At 34.8% G+C, this 22,767-nt stretch overlaps 1 protein-coding gene across 5 annotated transcripts in view; it reads right to left on the reverse strand.

The window, feature by feature from the left end:
* The window catches only part of LOC138709429 (lysosomal-associated transmembrane protein 5-like), a 49,897-nt gene extending 27,368 nt beyond the window's left edge, over positions 1-22,529 (reverse strand). For 3 of the 5 annotated variants that reach the window (XR_011334929.1, XR_011334930.1, XM_069840184.1), the window contains exons 1-2: positions 9,613-9,786; positions 518-613 (exon numbers count right to left, since the gene is read on the reverse strand). Coding sequence is in view for 3 of the 5 variants with exons in the window: in XM_069840184.1 (XP_069696285.1) it covers positions 518-613; positions 9,613-9,663 (147 nt within the window). In the remaining 2 variants the exon portion in view is untranslated. Of the gene's footprint in view, positions 1-517; positions 614-9,404; positions 9,427-9,612; positions 9,787-22,469 lie in introns of those variants that run through there. The other 2 variants (XM_069840185.1, XM_069840187.1) reach the window with 2 other exon arrangements.
* Between the last annotated feature and the right edge of the window lie 238 nt (positions 22,530-22,767).

A 22,767-nucleotide genomic window follows, 5' to 3' on the forward strand; every position in this document is an offset into this window, starting at 1 on the left:
GTGTGTTGTATAAGTGAAACGTGTTCCTGTCAGTGAAGCTTTATAGTTTATAGTGGCAGTGCAAAGTATTTGAACAGTGAAATGTTTTTGAAGTGTTAGTGAAATCAGGATAGAATCAGTGAAATGTGTCGTAGTTCCAGTGCAGTGAGTGAGTTTACAGCGAAATGAGTGTAATGTTGAAAGGTTCTTGTGCAGATATGAACATATCATACTCGTGGGTTTTAGTTCGAACTTAGGTTTAAGATACAAATTAGATTTATTTTAAATGTTATTTTAAGTGATCGTGCTTCATTTAATTTAGGATATTCCCTGTTATTATTATTATAAATTATTCTTAGTATTAATTATTAGTATTATTATTAATTGTATTTTTAATTAATAAGTTTATTATTGTCATTATTGAGTGTATATACCGGGTATATACCCATTGCAGTGTGAATAAATACATACATACAATCTTCGATTTCTTTAGAAATAACATAATATGCAACTGCTATGAGAATGAAGTGTATGTTACCATGGCGAGCCATGCCAGAACGGTGGTGCCCCACCTGAGGGAGCAGCAGCAGCAGCACTGATCCAACACCGGCACCCCCGGCAGCTGTAACGGCATCTGCAACACCAGTATTACGTCACCTTACACTCTATCCGCTATGATTCACAAACGGTATGCATGACATTCCTTAATACTATAGGTTAACAACTGGGAAAACTCCGTTGTAGAAGGTTACTAAACCTTACCGCAACGTTGGAGGCGGAGTCGGAGTTTCCCGCCATTAAACTGAACCATTGTCGCTACTGACTGACAAGTCATCTGCAATCAGTTAAACATTCTCCTAACGAAATTATTCTGTCAGTTTCACTGTCTATTATATTAGCACTAGAAAAATATTGTTCTTTGTTATTTTTAACGTGCTCAACACATTTCTTCCACTTGTCTTTACCATATTCTGCGAAAAGGCGGCGACAGAATCGTTCCTTTACGTCCAGTGGGGACCCAATTTCTGTTACAAAAACCCAATTGAAAAGACTGGAGACAACTGACTAAACATTTGTCTGTCCCTTTAAGTAAATAATAATAATAATAATAATAATAATAATAATAATAATAATAATAATAATAATAATAATAATACTTTATTACCAGAAAAAGGGGTGAAGAAGGGATAGTGACGCGAAACATACAGCCTCTCCTATCCAAATGCCATCCTCACCTTCCCGTGGTCCACCCTGTTCCTACCAACGAGGAAATGGCGACCGAGTCACAGCGGTATAACTGTTTCATCAAATGCAGAGGAAATGCTGCATTACAAGCCTGTCCAGAGGCTAAAAGTGGCAGCCTCACTACTGGACTACCTAACGATAAGGCTAGTAACCTATCTTATGAAAAATTACATTACTTTCAAGCCTCAAAAAGCAGTAAACCAGGAATACCTTTTAGATGGGGCCGAAACAGGTCTACAGAGGCCTAATTCGTGAAGGATGATGATGATGATGATGATGATGATGATGATGATGATGATGATGATGATGATGATGATTACCAGAAAAAAAGATATATATTTCTTTTTTATATAAAACACTCTAGTATTCCCAGAAAGAGTAAGTTACATACTCATGAAAAAATGAAACCAATCAAAACAATAAATGTTTGATTAAATGGCGATCTTACTCGTGTTAATTATGTAAGCATGTGCGGCTTACAACTGTTTCGTTGCTACTTGACACCATCCTCAGAGCCTTCTGTGTCTCGGCGTCATCTCAACTTCGCTGCCTGTTGTGTGGGTGCGTTCGTGTGATGAAGAGTTGAGTCAAATAGTGTGTGTGTTCTGAAATTGATCTGTGTGTTGAGAATTTGATTAGGGTGTGTTTTAGTGTGTCTGTATATTTCATATTGTTCTAGTGTGTTGAGTTTTTGGTTTTTGGGTTGTATGTGTATGATTTCCATGTCTGTATTTATGTTATTGTATGTGTGGTTTGGCATTAGTTATGTGTTCGGCATATGTAGATGTATTGTGTCCTCTGGTTATTGCTTTAATGTGTTCTTTGTATCGAGTTTGGAATGATGCCGAGACACAGAAGGCTCTGAGGATGGTGTCAAGTAGCACCGAAACAGCTGTAAGCCGCACATGCTTACATAATTAACACGAGTAAGATCGCCATTTAATCAATTATTTATATTGAAGTGTTAAAAGTAGTGTACGAAAGATTCAACATGGAATAAATGCTTATTTTTAAAGCATGGTTGGGTTTTGAAGATAAATAATGTTTAGGTACGCGCTACTTGATGGACCGTGAGCAGTGAGATATAAACTTACCAAGTGATGATATCTTGTTCACTCATTCTATTAACATATGATTTTTTAAACATAAAGTAGAATTTATTTAGACGATTTCATACACTGCAACTACCCACTTATCTCTTCAAGAGAAAAAAGCTTATTGCTGACCGATTTTATACTTCAAAAACATATTTTTCCACATTACAATAGTATAATACAAACCTCAATTAAAAAGTCTTACATTTGTTATATTGCGGTGACTCAAAAATCTTAAAAATCTGCAGACAATACTCTTCAACATGCTTTTTTCCTTATTAGAATTTGACTAATATGTTTTGAGTTATTATTAAGTATAAAATATGTGAAAATATTCTGCTTCATTGAAAGCCTACGTAAGTAACGCTTTTTCCCGTTATTGGCTGATAATTAGGAAGGAGAAGGTGAATAGTATATTTTGTCACTCTTTAAAATTGACGCATGCGCAGACCAACGGAGTTTTCTAAGTTGTTCCCCTATGGAAGATTCACAACAATCCTCGTGTAGGCGACGCTGATATAACCTCTGCAGTTGCGAGCGTCGTTAAATAAAACATAACATTTTTTTTCCTCGTGTAGCACCAATTAAGGAGTATTGCCCGTGTAAAATTACTTCTCAAAAACCAGACCCGAATGTTAATGACATGCCACCTACCTACGTATGTGGTATTCTAAAGAAAAATAGTCAAATGAGAAATGGGGTAACTTAGTTACCTACAAAAGCTTTAATTTCTTTCATAGAGAACTTTGTCTTAGTAGTCAAATATGCCCTGGGTTCCCGACAAACGTTAATGACATGCCGAAATATATACATAGTCAATGTCAGTGTCCTCGATAAAAATTTGAATTACAGCGCTTAGATCATTCTTTAGCAACCTAACGTTTAATCCGCACTAGAGGTGTTCAAGGGTGGGTTAGTCTGGTCTGAAGAAGGAATACATGACGTTTCTAAGGTTGAATAAACCTCTAGCTTCAGGTGAAGAGAGAGGCAGAATGTCCCTGACTGCGGCACTGCAAAAAAAATTTGGAATGGTGGTTGCACTCTGCTCCAAGGTCAACAGCAGCACATATGAAGTACTCCAGTTTATTCTTAGAACCAATATCCGTACTGTATTCTTTTAGGTTGTCATGGAAACAGGCGTAGTTCCGGCTCTTGAGTACATTTCACAACGTTATGACAATGTTGTTCTCAGCGCACGTGTTAAATGTCGGACACTTTTCTTACCGCACGGACTGTAGCAAATTACATAATCGCAGAAATTTAGACGTGATATACCTTGATTTTTCCAAAGCGTTTGATAAAATTGACCATAAAATTTTAATTAATAAACTTTAATGATAAATTTATTATACTTGTTGATGGGTCAAATACTGAAAATAAATTACTTATCATTTTCAATTTATAATTTTTATATTAATTATTTTTTGGATTATCTTATTCATATTTACAGTTAATAACGTCATATCTTACAAACAGGCAGCAGTATGTTTCATTCAATCAAGTAAAATCAAAACCATTCACAGTAACTTCAGATGTACCCCAGGGATCTAATCTTGGTCCCTTGTTCTTTTTACTTTATATCAATGACTTACCTAAATAGATTTTGCACACTAAATGTTTACTATATGCTGATGATGTTAAATTGTATAAAGTCATTGACAAACAACAAGACGTTTTTGATCTACAGCATGATTTGGACAGACTATATAGATGGAGTATCGATAATTTTCTTCTGTTAAATCTTAATAAATGTTGCTTTATGACATATTCTAAAAATAAGACAGTTCCTCAAAATTCGTATGAAATTAATGGTGTGAAGTTACCTAGAGTAGAATCATTTAAGGATTTGGGTATTTATTTTACACACAACTTATGTTTTAAAATGCACTTAAATCATGTGGTAATTGATGCATATAGAAAATTAGGATTTATAATCAGAAATACAAAAGAATTAAAAAATATAAATACTATTGATACTCTCTATAAAACTATGGTTAGAAGTAAGCTAGAGTATGCGTCTATAATATGGTCACCTCAGTTCCAGTCCCATCAGATGCAAATAGAAAGGATACAGAAAAGATTTTTACGTTATTTATATTTTAAAAAATATCACGTATCGTCTTATGACAAGCAAATTTCATATAATCAGTTACTTTTTGAATTTAATTATAAAACTTTAAAATCTCGACAATTAATAAATAGCCAAATTTTACTCTATAAGACTGTTAATGGTATATTGAATAACTGTGATTTTCTTAAATTGCTTCAGTTCAATGTAAAAAGAACAGAATTACATCATAGGCAACCTTTTATTATTCCTATTCCTAGAACTGTTTTCTTCCAGAACTCTCCATTGTTTGTTATGTGTAATACTTACAACTCTCTGTCTTTAAACTGTGATTCTCAATTGAATTTCAGTTTACCAATTGAAAAATTTCATACAATATTAAAAAGCATTGTATTTCCTTAGATATTTAAATTATGAAGAAGTGTTTTATAATGTTTTTACTCAAGTTTTTTAAATAATTTTGCATCATTATATTGACATTTGGCACTATATTAACTGTAATATTATAATATTCTAGCATCTATTACCATCATGTATTTTCTTTCTTTTGTTTGTGTTGTTTGTTTTGTTGTTGTTTTTTTTTCTCTCTCTTATTATGTATTTTGTGTATACATCTGTGTAAGCCACCTGTAATTGGAAGCCTGCTTCTGTTGGTGGTGGATTTAAAAAAATAAATAAATAAATAAAAATTAGTAATGGAAATATACTACCGAATGTAGAAGAACAAAGAACTGATGAAATATTTTTGGCTTGGGCTGTATAACTTAGTACTGTAAAGGACTATTAAAACAGCACTTTCAATACAACCATTACAGATTGTAATCATAATAATACACAGTCTAGTAGGGGAAAGTAGCCTAAATCGTACCAGTGCCGAAATCGTACCACTGTTAATATTGAGGAAAGTATTGCATACAGGAACCATCTGGGGAATTTTTCATGAAATACAAATAGAAATCGATACTCGCTCAGTTTCCCGCCTTTCGCCTAAGACAACAGGTGTATTAAACCGTGCTTAATTTTAAGTTCTGATTTCTCATATAAGATTTTGTTACTCTTTCGTAAGCTTTTATTGAAACATTGAGATAGTTTAATGCAGACGTCTCAATAGGGCCTTCTCAGAGCACTTCCTCCTCTTTCTCTTTTTCAATGTAAGAGTGGAACAAGATGCAGGAGCAGTTCGTGTATCTCCGGATGACGTCATTGACCGCGATGTTTGAATAGACATCTGCAACAGCTACGATGTAACAGTCAGTCATTGTGTCCATCTCCGAGGAAAGAATGTTCTTATTACCGCAAATGTATGAAGAAATAAAAGCTTTCATAGGGTAAGCGAAATTGTGGGAGACGCAAGTTTCAGTGGATAACTGTTACCACTTTATTAATCTAAAATTGTTACCTGATTTGAATCAAGACCAGTGTAATAAATATAATGAAGTACTGAAGGACTTGAGAAAAGAATTTCAGACCAGATTTAAGATTTGAATAGTTCTAATTTAAAATAATTGCTTGTGAATTTCTAAGATGTTTAGGTCATTTTTAATTATTGAAAACATTACGAAATATATTATTTAACTATTATTGTAATTAATATATTAATATTAGCGTAACGTAAGAATACATACTTTAACAACCAACAAGTTTAATTGTAATTTTATTATTATTATTATTATTATTATTATTATTATTATTTATTTAAATTTTATTTTATTAAATATAGCATAAACTTAAAAAAAAAGAGCGATACCAAAAACCTTTAATAGAAATGAAATATTGTTATTGTTTGGTCAACTGTCCGAAGATACGTCTGAACCTCATAAGTGATACCAACAAGGCACCACTTATGAGTCAACTAGGCCAGGAGATAATGGATTAAGGTGGCCAGTTCCTTGTGCTTAAATAATTACGTAACATGTATGGTTCTTCAAGCTTCAGATGTCTTCTTTTTACTCATTGATAGTATATAATTAGAAAATAAATGTATTATTATTATTATTATTATTATTATTATTATTATTATTATTATTATTATTATTACTGCAAACTACTTAAGAAATTCCTTCCGAAAACAACTGTCTATTGTGACAGTACAGCTCAAAAGTGCAGCTTTGTGGAATTTCTCCCGCGACAGTTACAACTTAGCTCGCTCATGCTTGTAACATTAATCAACGATCGGCTATCTTCGGGTATTGCGCTTATCTCTTCAGCTGACTATGTTATCTATACTTGCTCCCTGTGACAACTTTTATGCGTTGGCCTTGAGACGCCTGGTTTAATGAATGTATTTTATTACACCTAACATATAAAAATGTTTTTATTATTTAAACGGTAAAAATATTCATTGTAACAGCTTTGTTTAGGTTATAATTTGAATAGTTTGCTTGGAGTGCTGTTTCCTAAACCGTACCTTAAAAGTTTGCTCATATCATACCAGTACGATTTTGGTATGTGAACAATAAAATTAACGTTAAGTGCATAATATTTTCAAATTTCAGAACAGATAATGCAGACATGCCAAGTCTCACGCATTGTTCTGAAATCTCACGCATTTATGTATTACAAAATTTAAAACAAGACAGTATCCCTGAAGATGTATGGGAAAGTGCTAAAGTTCAAGATGAGGAGCAAGTAAGTCGGTACATTTACCGAATGGATATAATTCGGGCATATTTATCTCAGATGAAACTAGCAAATGAAGACGTAAGGTACAAGAAGATGAGGTTGAAAAATTTGTTTTGATTCCACATTCGAATGCTGGCGAAAAACGTGTTTTTCTATGATCAAGAAAAATAAAACAGCTTTTTTTAGATCTTCATTGAAAGTGGATTATACATTATCATCTGTTTTGGCTATCCCTGAGCCATGCCATACATTCGAACCACCAAGAGAAGTGGTGGCTAATGCTAAGAAAGCAACGCATCAGTATAATGAAACACATTGCAATAAAGAGTGAGATTTGTATCGTTCACAAAAAATTATGTGTATATTTTTAAAATGGGTATGATTTAAGCAACCTTTAGGTACGATTTAGGAAACTGGGCGCATAAATCGTACAGCTCGCAGAGTTTTAAATAATGTCTTTTAAAAACAGTTGATAATTTTTTAAAAATTCTGAAAAAAAATGAATTTTGTGTCCTATGATACTGTCAGAATGTTTAACAATATATGCAATTAAAATCCTTCCCATTTCGATATAAATTAAGAAAGACTGAAAAGTGGTACGATATAGGCAACTTTCCCCTATATACAGTCACGAAGCTCAATACGTAGTAAATATGCATCCATAGATAGTTGCTAACCACTAGGATCGCTAATATCGCCTCATTACAGACAATGCAAAATAGTACCGGCACAGTCAATTGTTCCTAGCACCTCAAAACTCAAATTTCGTGACTATATACTAGACTGTGATAATACTCTATTCAGAGCTTTTAGCAAGGGTTAAATTCACGTTGCAAACCTCACTAAATTTGATCTCTTATAATGGTCTCAGCAACTAGATTTCTTTGCCAAATCTCCTTTCTTCATCTGAATAGGAAGATGATTCAAATTTGAAAACGTTGTGTCTAATCAGTCCATTCCATATCAAACTTGATCAGGACGATCATTGAAAAACTCCTGTCTGACTTCAATTTCTCCCTACACTACTAGTTCACTAGATACAAATCTACTAGAGAGCTAGAATGTGAGCCAGAAAGAAGGACCAAAGTGGTAGCATAAATATCTATATATATAAAATTTGAACTGGTAATGGAAATTATGGGAAAACGGCTGAACGGATTTTAATAAATGGCCCCTCATTTTGAAGCTTGGAACTCTAAGTTTTTCAGAAAAATTTTAGTTTTCAGTGAAATGTCAATCTTTCAACATAATTTTCCTATTTTCCAAAATCCATCTGTCGTCAGTTTTGAGAACTAGCTAATTGCATTTCAGAATAAAACAAAACCCACACTACAGTAAACAATATTACACGAAGGCCATGATCTGCAAGAATGCTGACATATTTAGAGCTCAAATTAAATTGGTTATTAAAAACTCAACTTACTAAAAATAATTTAAAGGTTCGATTCTGTGGTATGTAATTTTCTGGGTACAGCTGTGTATTGGATATTAAAAACTACAAAACTTGAGGTGGTTTGATGACATTATTACCATTAGAAATAAAATATTATTGGAGTTAATGCCATGATGTGACTATTTTTCATTAATTATACATATTAATGCTATATTGATGTTATGAAAGTGAAACGTTTTGGGGTTATATAAGTAGATGTAGAGAATAACTTAAATTAGATTTTGGTTTCTATATTTTACTGAGTGGCAGCTATATAGTATATATAGTATGTGTTACTGAAAGCTATAAAACTTACGTAAGATAATAATATTATTAAAAAATCAAATATTTTTATAGTTATTAATCAAGTGGGTTGGGTCTTTTTCATATATTTAATGGCGGTGTGGTATAGATATTTATATGCGTGGTTCTCTTCAGTATTGGCTCGAGAGAGAGTATCTTTCATTATTATGGAAGCAAATAACTTTCAGAATGTCTGGTATTCTTCATTGAAAATAAATCTGAAAAATGTTTATTTGAACGTCTAATGAACTTAGTTTGCAGCATTTGCTGCACAAGCCACTAGTTTTTATATAAATTAGATTCTGTTCCCTTACAAAAAATCTCATGGTAAACGAAATTAATTTTTTTATTATTGTATATCGAGTTTCAGTAATATTTGGCCCAACGATTGTCTACTACAATCAACCAAATAACAAGTAAAAAAAGAAAAAAAAAGACACTACAAAATCACGGAGAACCATTTCTAATTATCTCTGGCGCCGTGAATACACGCTCAACGAGTTAATGATGCAATCACAGTTCGCAGAATTATTGTAGCAGCAAGATGTTAGAATCAGCGTTACATTTGCTTGGTAAAGAAACGAGAAAAGTTACGTAATCGTTATTAAAAATAGTAATTTTAGACCACTACTATTACGTCTGTAATTTTAATCGCCCTTACCACAATTATCACATTTTAAGAGACAATGTTAGAAATTCTATATACACTGCATTCAGGATTACAATGTTAGCCGCACAGCATGAACGTTCTGAAACTCGCGTATGTACACAGCTGTCAGTTAAATCATATTAGGAGCAAATATTTTCCTAAGCTTCATGTTAGTGCGCAGCACGACACAAAACGCTTAACAGATTGTTTTGAAACTCACCTTGCTTGATGAAAGAGTCCAATGGTGTCGATCTGTTCGTGTGGCGAACATATACTGTGATCTGACGTCACCTCCTCAAGGTCTCGCACATTCCATTGAGCGCTCTCCGGTTTTTCTCCGACAGTTCTGGGAGCTAAGTGGCAAAGCTGACTAGAATAAGGGGGCGTCCGACTTTAATTCGTATCCTACAAGTAGGCCTACGCGCAAAAAAAAGAAGAAATGATACTAATGATGGTAAATATTCCACAAAATTATGTAAATGGGTTATTCCATCTCAAATCGACCGAAATATAGAGAAAATTGACCTTGCAATTTTTAAATACAATGAAACTTTTTCTGTCCGTTGACAACTGTGATACAGGGACATCACTTTATTTTTACCAACATTTTTAACATTAACCTGGCTATACTCGGAAACACTGTTGCCCCCTTCCATTACAGGAGTATGATGTTACTAATGCAATATGTAAACAAATCATTTTACTAGGTATAGGAGGAGAGAAAAGTAGTGTATCCATTTATGTTGTAGGGAAATACGATATTACGATTTTCAGTTTGATCATCACTTTTACGGAATTTATCAAAATACAGTAGAGTAGTAACATTTTTTTTCAAATGCTCAACTTTTCAGGCGGCTATGTTCGTTATGTAATGTCTACTTTATTTAGCATATTAATTATTGGTGTTAACATACAATATAGAGAGTGCATTTAAATTGAGGGGGTCATAAATAAAGGGCTGTAAGTGCACTTAAGTTACTTTTGAGAAAATGGGGTTTAAATATTTAAGCTTTCGTAAAATCGGTGAAATTTTTATTTAAATTTTAATGTGTGATGCGATTAAAATATCCCTTTGCCACTAAAATTTTAGATATTTTTGCTTACACTGGATGCACTTAACTCATGTTATTACAAATGTCACTAGCATTCCTTTGCTTCTAGCCACCTCAATTCAAAATAAGCTAATCTGAATTTTTAAACAAGTTGCTGAAAATGGTTGCCGTTCATTACAATGCAGGCTTCAATTCAGTACGCATATTATTAACAACTTTTTGAAGCATATTCTCTGAAATTGAATTTATCGTTTCCTGAATATAATTTTTTAGTACGATATTATTAATATAGGTTCTTTCTTCTATAGAAAACGCAATCATATTTATGAAACACACTATACACTGCAGTGTTTACTTCGCTGCTTGAAGACTTCGAATGCAACAGCGGCCGTAAGTTTGTGTGTCTGACGGGAGCAAGGACATTAGTGAAGGGGTGAGAGTGAAGTACATTCAGAAATGCAGGTACAATAAAAATGCAAGTAAAAATAAAATGATGTCCCTGTACAATGCTTTGTGCAAAGTGAGGCATCAGAACTTCATAGTGTTTAAATTTAAAATATTTAAATTTATCGTATTTTCATAAAATTAGCAACTTTAAACTGTTGTGGCTCCGAAACCCTTTCACAACGTGATCAAAATCATGGTTTATTTTGATGCTGAGAAGTTAAAGTTTATATTGACATGTAAACAGTTTTTCTTACTTTTTATGGAAATGGAGAAATTTAGATTTTCTTCATTAAGACGCCTTTACCCACGAAAAAATATTTTAAAAATATATGGTTAGATTCCGCATTGAAAGTACAAATAAACACGTATTTTTTACTGGAGCAACGTTGATAAGAAAGTATTGAAAATATAAAATAAAGAAAATAAATAGTACGCGTGTGAACTAACCAGCTGACTGTGAGGCGGGAGCTAGGCTAGGCAAGCAAGGCCAGAAGACATAAACACGTGATGTTTCGTCTAGTAGCGCATAGCTGGACTAGCTTTATCACAAGTTTTCATAAACACAGGAGTAAAATGACGCCCAATGCTCGCTTATCTTCATCGCTCGGCCAGTTCGTGCGGTACTGTGCCGTTCAAGTCTAGGCGTGTGAATATAATTTATTTAATACCCTCGAAACTTATTGCCGAGCCACTAAGCAAACAATGCCGAATCCCTCTTAATAATGCACGGTTTTTTCTTTTACATTTTTACAAATGGGCAAAAAGCCTAAAAGTAAGTAAAATCAGATTATCTGTCTCTCTGTACACAATAAAAATAATGATTACTTCTTAACATATCTACCAAATGTCAGCTTCAAAATGAGCTCCCGTTCAATGTTCTGCAGTAAACGGTTCCAGAGTTTTGAGCGCTGAAAGAAGCTTGTTTTTATAAAATACGCTAAATTTGTCGCTCAATAATACGAAAACCGTTTGACTTTCGATAGCATATTTTTGACAATGCACTCTTCTCAGCACCTTGTATAAGTAGGGAAAAAATTAAAGTATTAAAAAAATGCGATGTTTTTTACTGGTCGATTTCAAATGGAATAGCCCAAATGCTGAATTTATCAGGTAACTTGACCAAATTTATTCTTATACAATCCGGGATCAGCAAAATTGTAATTGTGATCACTAGACTTCGTGGAATTGCCACGATAATCGTAAGGTTTACTACGCAACGGGATATAGACTGTATGAGAAAGGGACGTGCAACGGATGGAGTATGCCTCTGATGTAAACACTTAACAGTATACTGCGGTTACAATAATACCTGTATCCTGCATTCAAGAAATATAATGAATGATCATTGAATTAAGAAATGTCTAAACATGTAAATACACAATTATTTTGTAGTGAGATATATTAACTCTTAAAATTTAATGTAAGGTACTCACATCAACCTTGAATATGTGCATTGAAGTGAAGAGTTACGTACATTTTGAGCGACTGCAAAGTAACCTCCTCAAACAATTTTTATATTGGGAAAATGTACGTTCAACATCACACGATGTAATAGGTGCATATTTGAAGAACGGGAAGTCACTACTTTTTAGTACACCAACTTCAGACGTCTTGTGACTTGATAGTACATCATTTATAATACGAAGTTGTGAATAGGCAGAATTTTTAGCAATAACATTTCTCAACTTACGTTTCACTTTTTCTGAAATTAGTGAATTGTTATTTTGGATAACGGTTTGTGATACTTTATCCACTATATTAAGAGAGTCTGAGAGTTGTAGTTTAGACGATTCTAACAGTGTGATGCTTTTGGACACGATTTTAAAATTATAATCAATGAACAGAATATCTTCCAATAGCTGTTCAGAAGCCAATGATTTTACAGCTGCAACAGCGGAACTGTCTGTGCTATCCAATGCACCAATTACCTCCATTATTTTGCCGTAATGTTCTGCATAATAATGAACAGCATCCAACCACGTTCCCCAACGGGTCAAGACTAGCTGCGAGGGTAAGGGTATTCCAAGGGCAATTGTTTCGAACAGCAACACTCTCATTGTAGCATGTTTGATTGAATTCTTGTCTGCACTGAACAAATGTTAAACTTTGACGATTCCTACTACAGTAATGCAAAAACAAGTGTTTACTTAGGTATACATTAGCTGTAGCTGCTCTATCTACTTGGACTGGTCACAACTCTTAACATGAACTGCTTATACTACGAAACCGCGAGGTCGCTCACCTCTTCTATACTACCGTACATTGGCAACCTGATTGCATGCTGCGTGTGGCAATTCAACGAAGTCTAGTGATCACTAATATTGGCTCATCCATATATGTCGGCACCGAAACTCAGGTGGGGTCCCTCTCGGCCGATAAGCTATCGCTTCCCGCCGGCCGGGCAATACGAGAGCCCGATGTTTAGCAAGCTAGAGTGACTGTTTAATAAATTCTAATGCACTTTAAATGTTATATAATAATAATAATAATAATAATAATAATAATAATAATAATAATAATAATAATAATAATTTATTTTAGCTGGCAAAGTTAAGACCGTAAGGCCTTCTCTTCCACTCAACCAACAAAAAGTATACATATGAATAGTGAATTTGCAAAACGACTTCAGTCCACATTTTGGGGGTTTTGAGTTGAGAGCATGATTATGTGTGCAAGGGGCATCGTTTAGTAGCTTTGAATAGTTTTTCTTAGCAACAGAATGTTAGGTTAAGAGGTAAAACGACTTCAGTCCTGGACTTAAGTTGTTTTGCCTGTCAAGTACTGAAGAAACTTACATAATATGTAATTTTAATCATACAATCAACCGACAAAATGTTTTTTGTCTGTTGTCATTGGTAATTCTTTAGCTGAGAAAATGTAATACGTTTGAAGAACAGAGCATGGAAATGAAAGGCAATATGCTCAGTAATAGTGCTAAACTTGCAGCTGAAGTAAAAAGTACTGCAAAATGGAGCCAAGTTAAGCATCGAGAGAGAGGATTTTCTCGCTGTCACATTTCACTACATGAAAAATGTATGCTTGCCTAAACACAAGTTCAGGATATGTAGCCTACTACTATCGTCAGCTTACCGTCCCAGGTTCCTCTGTGCACAACATGAAAACTAGTGAAATGTCCTTTTGTGTCTACCATGAGGGACAGGCCAAGAAAAGTCTTAATGAGGTTCGGTATGTAATTTTCTCCTGCACACTACTTCAATAACTGTGTCCCATCCAGTATATTAAAGAACTGTGGTTGTTTTACGACAGTTGTCTGGGACAAAATAAGAACAACACACTAATCAAATTCTTAATGGCAATAAGTGCTCAGAAACATTTCTTCAACATCATACTTTTCTCCATCAGAGGTCTGTGCTCTTGTGATTAAAAAATTGTTCAAAATAATGTTGTTCAACAATTGCAATAAGGTTATTTTATGATTTTGGTATAAATACATTTAGTTAAACATGTTTATGTGTCAGTAATCTAATAATTATGATGCAGAATTGAAGTTAATTTGCAGAACAACTTAAGTCCTGAAGATAATTAAATTTTTTACGATCTGAAGAAGAGTACAAAAGTATGAATTTTTATACTAAAACTATTTCTCGTACATATCTCTTACATATAAAAAAAATATATTGTAACAATGTATGATTCAGCGAGGCCAAAAACTGTTTTCTTTAATTTTCTCAAAACTACTTCTATGGACTTCAGTCGTTTCGCAAATTCACCATTCATATGTATGAACGTACAAACTACAAAAGAATACAACAATTTGATTTAGATAAAAGTTACGTGTATACAAGAGTGGCTTATGAATTAAACAGTAAAATACTATGAACTATTAATTAAACAATGAAATACAAATTGTGTAGCAGAATTAAACTAAAATACATAGAATGTTAATATACAAATATTTCAAATAATGTTAGGTAATAGGAAGAGATTATTGAGAGACGATTTTGAAAATACAGCGCTATCAGGATGCATGTCAAAAAAAAAGTTCATATAGTCAGTGACCGTTTAGTCAGTATAATTAGGGTGAATTGCTAAGTAGGTTATCCTTTAAACTATTTTTAAAAATGTTTATTGACTTGCAGCCCCTAATTAATACTTTGTAACAAGGAATTCCATCGTCGCGAAGTGGATACTGTAAAAGGTGATGAATAACAATATGTTCTATGCTTGGTGTGCCACAGATAAGTGATAAAGGGTGGTATTCATAGACATTTCGCTAGCCCGCGCTACGAGCGTGCTAAATTAGCCCCGGCTATCGACTGGTTACTTGTACAAGATTCATATCATATCATATCGCTAACACTGGTTTATGAATACGAAAAACGTTAGTTCGCTGATCATCCACCAGAAGCCCGCTCTAAGAATGTCTATGAATACGTCCTCTAGTATTTACATCGTGGTTAGAGTATAGATAAGAGAAACGAGACGAAAGGTAATTTGGTGTTGAGGTGTGCAGAATTCGAAAGAGTAAAGACAAAGAGTGTAAAGTTCTATGTTCTTTGAATCGGAGCCACGAAAGACTTTCGAAGGACGGTGATGTCAGGGTTGCCATACGTACGACTTTAGTCGTATGCATACGACTATTTTGACTAATTGTACGAGGTACTACCGCACTCTATGTCGTACGCAATTTTGTACGACTATTTTACTAAAGGGAAAAAATAATTGGGAATTTATAATGTTGGTTTATAATTAACATAAAATTGATGGTTAATTCGCCCCTTTTAGACAAGTTTTCTTCATTTAGTATGTCTTGGATTAATGTGAAAAAAACATGCTTTTAAGGGGGGGGGGAATGCTTTGAAAATCGATCTGGTAACTATCCTTGCCATGTAAGCCATAATTTGCCATCTTGAGCTCTAGGTTTTACGTATACGGCGCGGTTATATCAAAGTAATACGAGTTTAATTTTATTAACTTCCTTGTTTGTTCGATAAAGGAAATCTTTTATCAGTTAAACAGTACCGCAGTAGCATTAAGAAGTCCTAACGTGCCGACATTATACTGGGTGTTCATTTCAAAGTGTGTCATGACGTCACTGTCGTTGGGTCACCGATTTGAAGCGAGTTTCAGCTTATATGTTAGAGAAGTGGCCTATTATTTAAGGCGTTCTTCAATCTGAACTTGAGAACGTGTACGGTATAACTTGAACGTCGTAGCAACAGATGGCGGTCTGTACGGTCTGTGTGCTACCATAACATCTTTCGAACTGTGTTTTGCGCCGGCAAGTCGTACGCAGGGTATTTGTTATCATCGGTTGAGTACGGCAACATTCCACAACACAAATCAAATGCTCCGTGACCATGTTGACCGTCGAAATTAATGTCAACAAATACGTAAGTAATCGTCTTAACCCTCTCCCCATATCCCGACAGTACGTATTTCCAAACAGTTCACATTCCTGCCACTACCGGCGTTACCATACGTATTGGTACGTACTCTTCAGAATGAACGCCGTACTTGCTAGCCAACTTCTCTGCCTCTTAGGTTATACACCTGAGCTGCGGAAGTGTAGGAAGATTGAATTCTCTAGGCTCATCAGCTAGCCACATGACGGCATACAGCGAGCCATGACACATTTTGAACTGAACACCCAGTAGAGGTGTCGGGTTTGAATCAACTGTAGAGAAATTAATTTGATATAATTTTCGGCCGCCGCATTTATTGGCCTATCTGCCGCCGCGCCGGCCAAAGATCAAATTTCTGCAGACTTTAAATATAATAAAGTTGTTTCTAACCAAGCGTCATCGTGCACACTTTACCGCGATGACAGTGTTGATGATGAAGAAATGGGTGGTGATTTGTTTCAATGCTGAATGTCATTGTGGATGCGAACAATAATTAGTATTTTTAACTGGAACTAAAATTTATTGGTAGACATACAGAGTGATTTATATAGAACTGACACATTTCTTTCTTTAATTATTCCGTTGGAAATTCATTCAATGACCCAATTTTAGCACCAAATTAAGCAGAATGTTCTGGAGTTTCGATTCCTTGTCACTAGATGCGCAGATGTTTATGTTTTATTCCTATTGTTGGTAGCACTGACCCAATTTTAGCACCAAATTAAGCAGAATGTTCTGGAGTTTCGATTCCTTGTCACTAGATGCGCAGATGTTTATGTTTTATTCCTATTGTTGGTAGCTGTTTTCGACATTTTGTGTCAACGTGAAAATGCAGTACACATTAAATCAACGACTCTTCCTTGTTAAGCAATACTGGATTACGAATTCAATTACAGCATACCAGAGAGAATTTGGTGTTCGCAATCCTCCCAAAAGAAACACAATACTGGGACTGGTAAACAAATTGGAAACAACTGGATCTCTGGTGAGTGAAAAGGGCAAGCATCGTTCATCTAGGCTTCCCACGGTTGTTGTTGACGTAAGAGCAAGTTTCTTTGACGACCGAATAATTTCCAGGAACCTGTGGCCACCGAGATCTCCGGATTTGACAACGCCGGACTTCTTTCTATGGGGTTACTTAAAAGACAGGGTTTACGCCACAGTCCCCAGACATTGGACGATCTGAAGCACAACATCACACAGGAGATTCAAGCTATTGACAACAGAGTCCTCCAAAGAGTGGCCAGTAACATGGAACGACGTGTTGAGTTGTGCTTTATGCAGGATGGAGGACATTTTCAACATTTGCTATAGAGGTAAATAATCTCCCAAAATTTCTCTACATTTTAGGCATAATAAGTTGTCGCTAGCACAATTCGTTTTGAAACAATTAATGAAAGAAATGTGTCAGTTCTATATAAATCACTCTATATATTATGCAGTATATATATATATATATATATATATATATATATATATATATATTGCGATTCTTTATGAACTGCGTAATGACATGAAGGTGATATGCCAGCGAAATGACTCCAGCGCCGAAAGTTACCCATCATTTGCTCTTTATGGGTTGAGGCAAAACCTGTAAACAATCTCAACCAGATAACTCGTCTCATGCAAGATTTGATTTTACTACACAGCGGTGGACTAGAAATATATTAGAAAGTTGCGAAATGTACGACAATTTTATGCTGAAGTACGACAATTTTCATAAGTTAATACGACGGTTTCGATTACTTTATCTGGCAACCCTGGGTGATGTGATCATATCGTCGGATGTTGCATACGTATCTGACGCACATATTCTGAACTCGCTGTAACCTGACTGACAGTTCAGAACTTAGGTCACTTAACAGAACGTTATATACTCATCCATGTCACTAAAGGAGATGCTGGAACTGCCTGCCTTCGTTTTCAATACATTTATGATATCTTCTTATGAAATTACCCATTACTTTTCTTACTTCTCTTAGAGAAATTGAATTCATCTCTTGGCGAATGTTACGCTTAAGTTCGTCTAAAATGTGTGGATTTGTTTTATACACTTTTATCTTTTAATGATCCCCAGAGATAATAGATAATAGGCCTCGGCCGACACCATCACGCGTTGGTGCAGGCGAGAAGGGAGCAGTTTGCGGGGATAACTGGTTTATTCAAGGTCTCGCAACGCATTTTTTTCTGTTTTTCAGCGAGAGTAACACGTGAAGTGCAGCGGCGGTTCCTCCATGGAACAGAGGGAACAGGCTGTTCCCTTCCTCCCTGCCCCCTTAACTGAGATTGTGAGATATACTTCATTCTAAAGGATAGGCCAACTTGCAGTTTTCAAAAAGCGAAAACAGCTATCGTTAGCAGGCTTATTGCAGTGAAGTGAAAACGACTCGAGCCCTTCTCATCTGCTGTGCGTGATGATGTGATGGGAGTCGCAAGCAATGTTTTCTCCGAAGCAGGCTCGAGCGGACACGAACTTACCTGAGTATCGCTGGAAGCTGTAGAGTTACCTCTTCCCTCGCGGAGTATTGAGAACTGCGGAATATACTGTTTCATCAAGCTAGTTTATTCATATAGTGATAATTCGGAAAACAATTAAGTTCCAAGAGTTTTTCGTGTGACATAATATTGTGTGTGAAATTATACAATAGTTCTTAAAAAATCCGTACGATTTACGCATTCGCGGCCTGAGTTAAATCTGACGAAATAATGTCAATGCAACAGGTGACTGCTGCCTGTTCCAACTTCAACGAGACTGAGCGCAAGCGCCCTGATGCGAACCAAGACAGCGAGTGTTGTGTTATCGATCAGCTGAAGTCGAGAGCGTTTAGTCCGATCAATTTTGCTGAGAAAAGCGCGTTTATTTTGAATGGCAAACCTAATCCTCTCCTTACATAACTTAAAACTAAAACAATAGTAATATACGTTACAAGAGCGGTATGTTGACGTTTTCATGGTCTAGGAAAAGATTGAAAAAGCGAAACGTAGTTGAGCTTTTTTAATTTCCGAGAACATGAAAACAAACATACCGCTCGTGTATCGTACATTATTTTGTGCGAAGATCGTTTATTACATACCTGAAAGACGAATTTCTAATTAGTTGCAATGAAATCTCCATGTTGGTTTCTGTTTAATGACGGCAACTTCGGAACACCAAAATATCTTTCTTCAACATTGTTGCTATAAAATGTTTTCTGTGTTTACTATACTCCAGCAGGCCGTGATATACGTCTGTCTTTTTTTTTCCCAGTCTATAAATGCGAACTTAAAACAAACGGTAAGGTTATGTAATGATTTATTTTTCATTCTAATATTTTAACAATATTATTTATATAACATATTGCAGTAATAACATCGGCATCTGGAATCTTGTCGATTTTTTCACGGCTTCCTTAATGTTACTTGTATCAGGAATGCAATAAGATTCGTGGAGTAGTAGAATTTACTTAATTTTTGCAAATATTTAAAAACAATAATTAACATTGCAATTTAGGTGAAATTGCAGTGGTAAGTTTCCAATTTATAATTATTACTATGTTAAACGTCTCTAAAAATGATATGTTAAAAGCCTAAAGCAGTAAAATGAAGGTCACGCTTAAGCGGTAAGAAGAGGGAAATTGTTATGTGTGTTACGTTGGGAATACTGAATGTAGTATTTCACACTTACCGCGTATTGGTTCTGTGCGGAAAACAAGCAAATACGCACGATCTCGCACAAAATCTTATAAATTTTCAAAGTAGTTACTATAATTCTGTGAAATAGTTAACTGGGTGCTCGTCAAGCGGTAAATTGTAGGTTCAATTTAGGTTTATTTATTTTTAGTTACCGGTAACGGTATCATATATTTAGGCCTAATAATAATAATAATAATAATAATAATAATAATAATAACAATAATATATCATTAATCTGTTTTATATTAATATATTCTTTTCTGATTAAGTTGTTAATGAATTAAAAAAAAAGGAATTGGTAATGTTGCAAAATCATAATACAGACTTTTATATTATTATTATTATTATTATTATTATTATTATTATTATTATTATTATTATTATTATTCGTGTTATTTCTGATCTGTTCCCATCGAGAAATAGCACCGCACGCCACTGGTGAAGTGAAGTGAGAGTAATAGCAAATAATAGGCCTAATTATTATATTCCACAACGGGTGTTTATTTAGGATTCGTATGTCCGTACAGAATCCGCTCGTGCTGTCAGGAGATTTCAAGAGAATTTCCCAGGTGTTCGTGTCTCAAGTCGTGGGACAATTTATAGATTAGTTAATAAATTTCGTGAAACGGGAAGTGTTCTTGTTAAGAAGCGATGAAAATGATGTACAGTACTCACATAAGAAACTCTTGATGACATTGGACAACTCTTGGAACATTCCCCTAAGAAATTTCTTAGCCGTCTTTCTCAGCAAACGGAAATTTCTTACGGTTTCATACAAAGAGCTACGAAGTTACCGTCTGTGACTATTATCTCTGGGGATCATTAAAAGATAAAGTGTATAAAACGAATCCACACATTTTAGACGAACTTAAACGTAACACTCGCCAAGAAATCAATTCAATTTCCCAAAGAGAACTAAGAAAAGTAATGGGTAATTTCATAAGAAGATGCCAGAAATGTGTTCAAACGAAGGCAGGCAGTTCCAGTGACATGGGTGAGCACATAACTTTTAAAGTGCATTAGAATTTATTAGGCAGCTTGCTAAACATCGGGCTAATTAGAATATTACTAATTAGAACCTCCTGGAATCGAAGTTTGAAATTAGAGTGTACGAAAGAAAGGAATGAATATCGAACTCTTTCAGGCAATCGAAACATTCATACGAAAATATCTCGCTCTAGCTGAACTTGAACTTTCCTCGAGAGACCCATATATTATAAAACTTGGTTTCTTTAATTAGACGCTTTGTATGAAGTAATGTATAAATTTAGTCCACCGAATCTATATCTATTTATTATTTTAGCTTTTCTCAATCGTTAGTTAAACTAAAATACAAGCACTGCAAGTTAGAGAATTTCAATGACGAAAAGTATTGTGTGTCTATCCTTAGTCGTGTTGTGCGTGATGCCTAAAACAATTGAAGCCATGAGATGCAAAACATCGTAACTTTCTTATTTTGAGAAAATCGATTTTTTCTGAATAAGGTAGGTGTCCCTGATATGGCCATGCTAAGGTTTGAGAATTTTTCTAGCCGCCATTTTGAAAAAATGTAAACCACTTTTTCCTTACTCGTTCTCAGTCTAATGGACTTTCTTAAAATAATTTCCTTTCCACATAAAAATAGCTTTAATTGTCCAAAAAGTCCCAAATTCCAAAACTCTACCTAGTGGCCATATCAGGAACATGTGCACATGATATGGCCACCCTTGTTCCATGTTCTACAAATCGTGATTGTTTTCAGTTTGATAGCGCAGTTGTGTTAAAATTAAATAATTTTGGTGTTAAATGAATAAAAATGACACTTAATAATCTTTTTTTATAATTCAAAAGTGTAGTCAAAACAGGTTTTTCTATAAAAAATTAAGTTGTTTTTCTTAAAATACAAAATTTTTGCGTAATCCCAGCTATAAGACACGTAAATTTGTCAGGTGAAAAAATAAAAGTGAAATGAACTTGATATGGCCATGGTGCATTTGATATGGCCATATCAGGAGCAGGTAAGCTTTCACGAAAATCGTTTGATTAGGAACAACTCGTAAAAGATACGCCATCAACTACAACACCAATCAACAGAACATTAAAAACTGAATGGAGTACGATGGTTTTCATGAAACAAGTCTTTGAAAAACATGCATAAAATAAAGTCGACTTACCAGAGAAAAATAAGAAGAGGTCACATGAAAACCGCAAAACAGGCAACTGACGCCATATTGCTCAACCTGACTGGATGGAAAACGATCAAGTGACATACCAGGATGCCCTTTCATTGGATGCTGCTGCAATTTAGCGGATTTTTTGGTTAACTAACTCACAATAGAGGGGTGGCCATATCAGGAACATGGCCATAACAGGAGCACCCACCTTATTGTCTTATGTATGCTACACAGATTAATAGAGGGTGGAACCAGGATACTTTAGCAATCAATGTACGCAAGCATTGGCTATAGCTTTTACACACTCGGTACTGGGCACAGACTCCGGACATAAACATAGGTAGTACAGTCTGGTTATGATTGAAAATAAAGTACATGAATACATACCTTATACATGCAAGGTTCCGTCTTCTTTGGTTTCGTTGCCGGCATTACAATGAACAACAAAATACATCCGAAGATTTGCGAACTGAAACGTACTGCGGCGATCAATCAAACAGTTTTTATATTTTGAGAACGACCGTTCAACATCACAGGATGTCAATGGTGAATGCAAATAACACGACTGGTGTTTCGACATTGCACTTGTACACGTTACTAAATACAGTAGAGCAGCGTTGTCAGACACAGCCTAAACGGAGCGGAGCTCTCCACTATAACTCGTTGCGTGCTCCGGTGCTTCCAC

The sequence above is a fragment of the Periplaneta americana genome, chromosome 11 (genome assembly GCF_040183065.1).
Source record: "Periplaneta americana isolate PAMFEO1 chromosome 11, P.americana_PAMFEO1_priV1, whole genome shotgun sequence".
In the NCBI taxonomy this organism is placed as follows: domain Eukaryota; kingdom Metazoa; phylum Arthropoda; class Insecta; order Blattodea; family Blattidae; genus Periplaneta; species Periplaneta americana.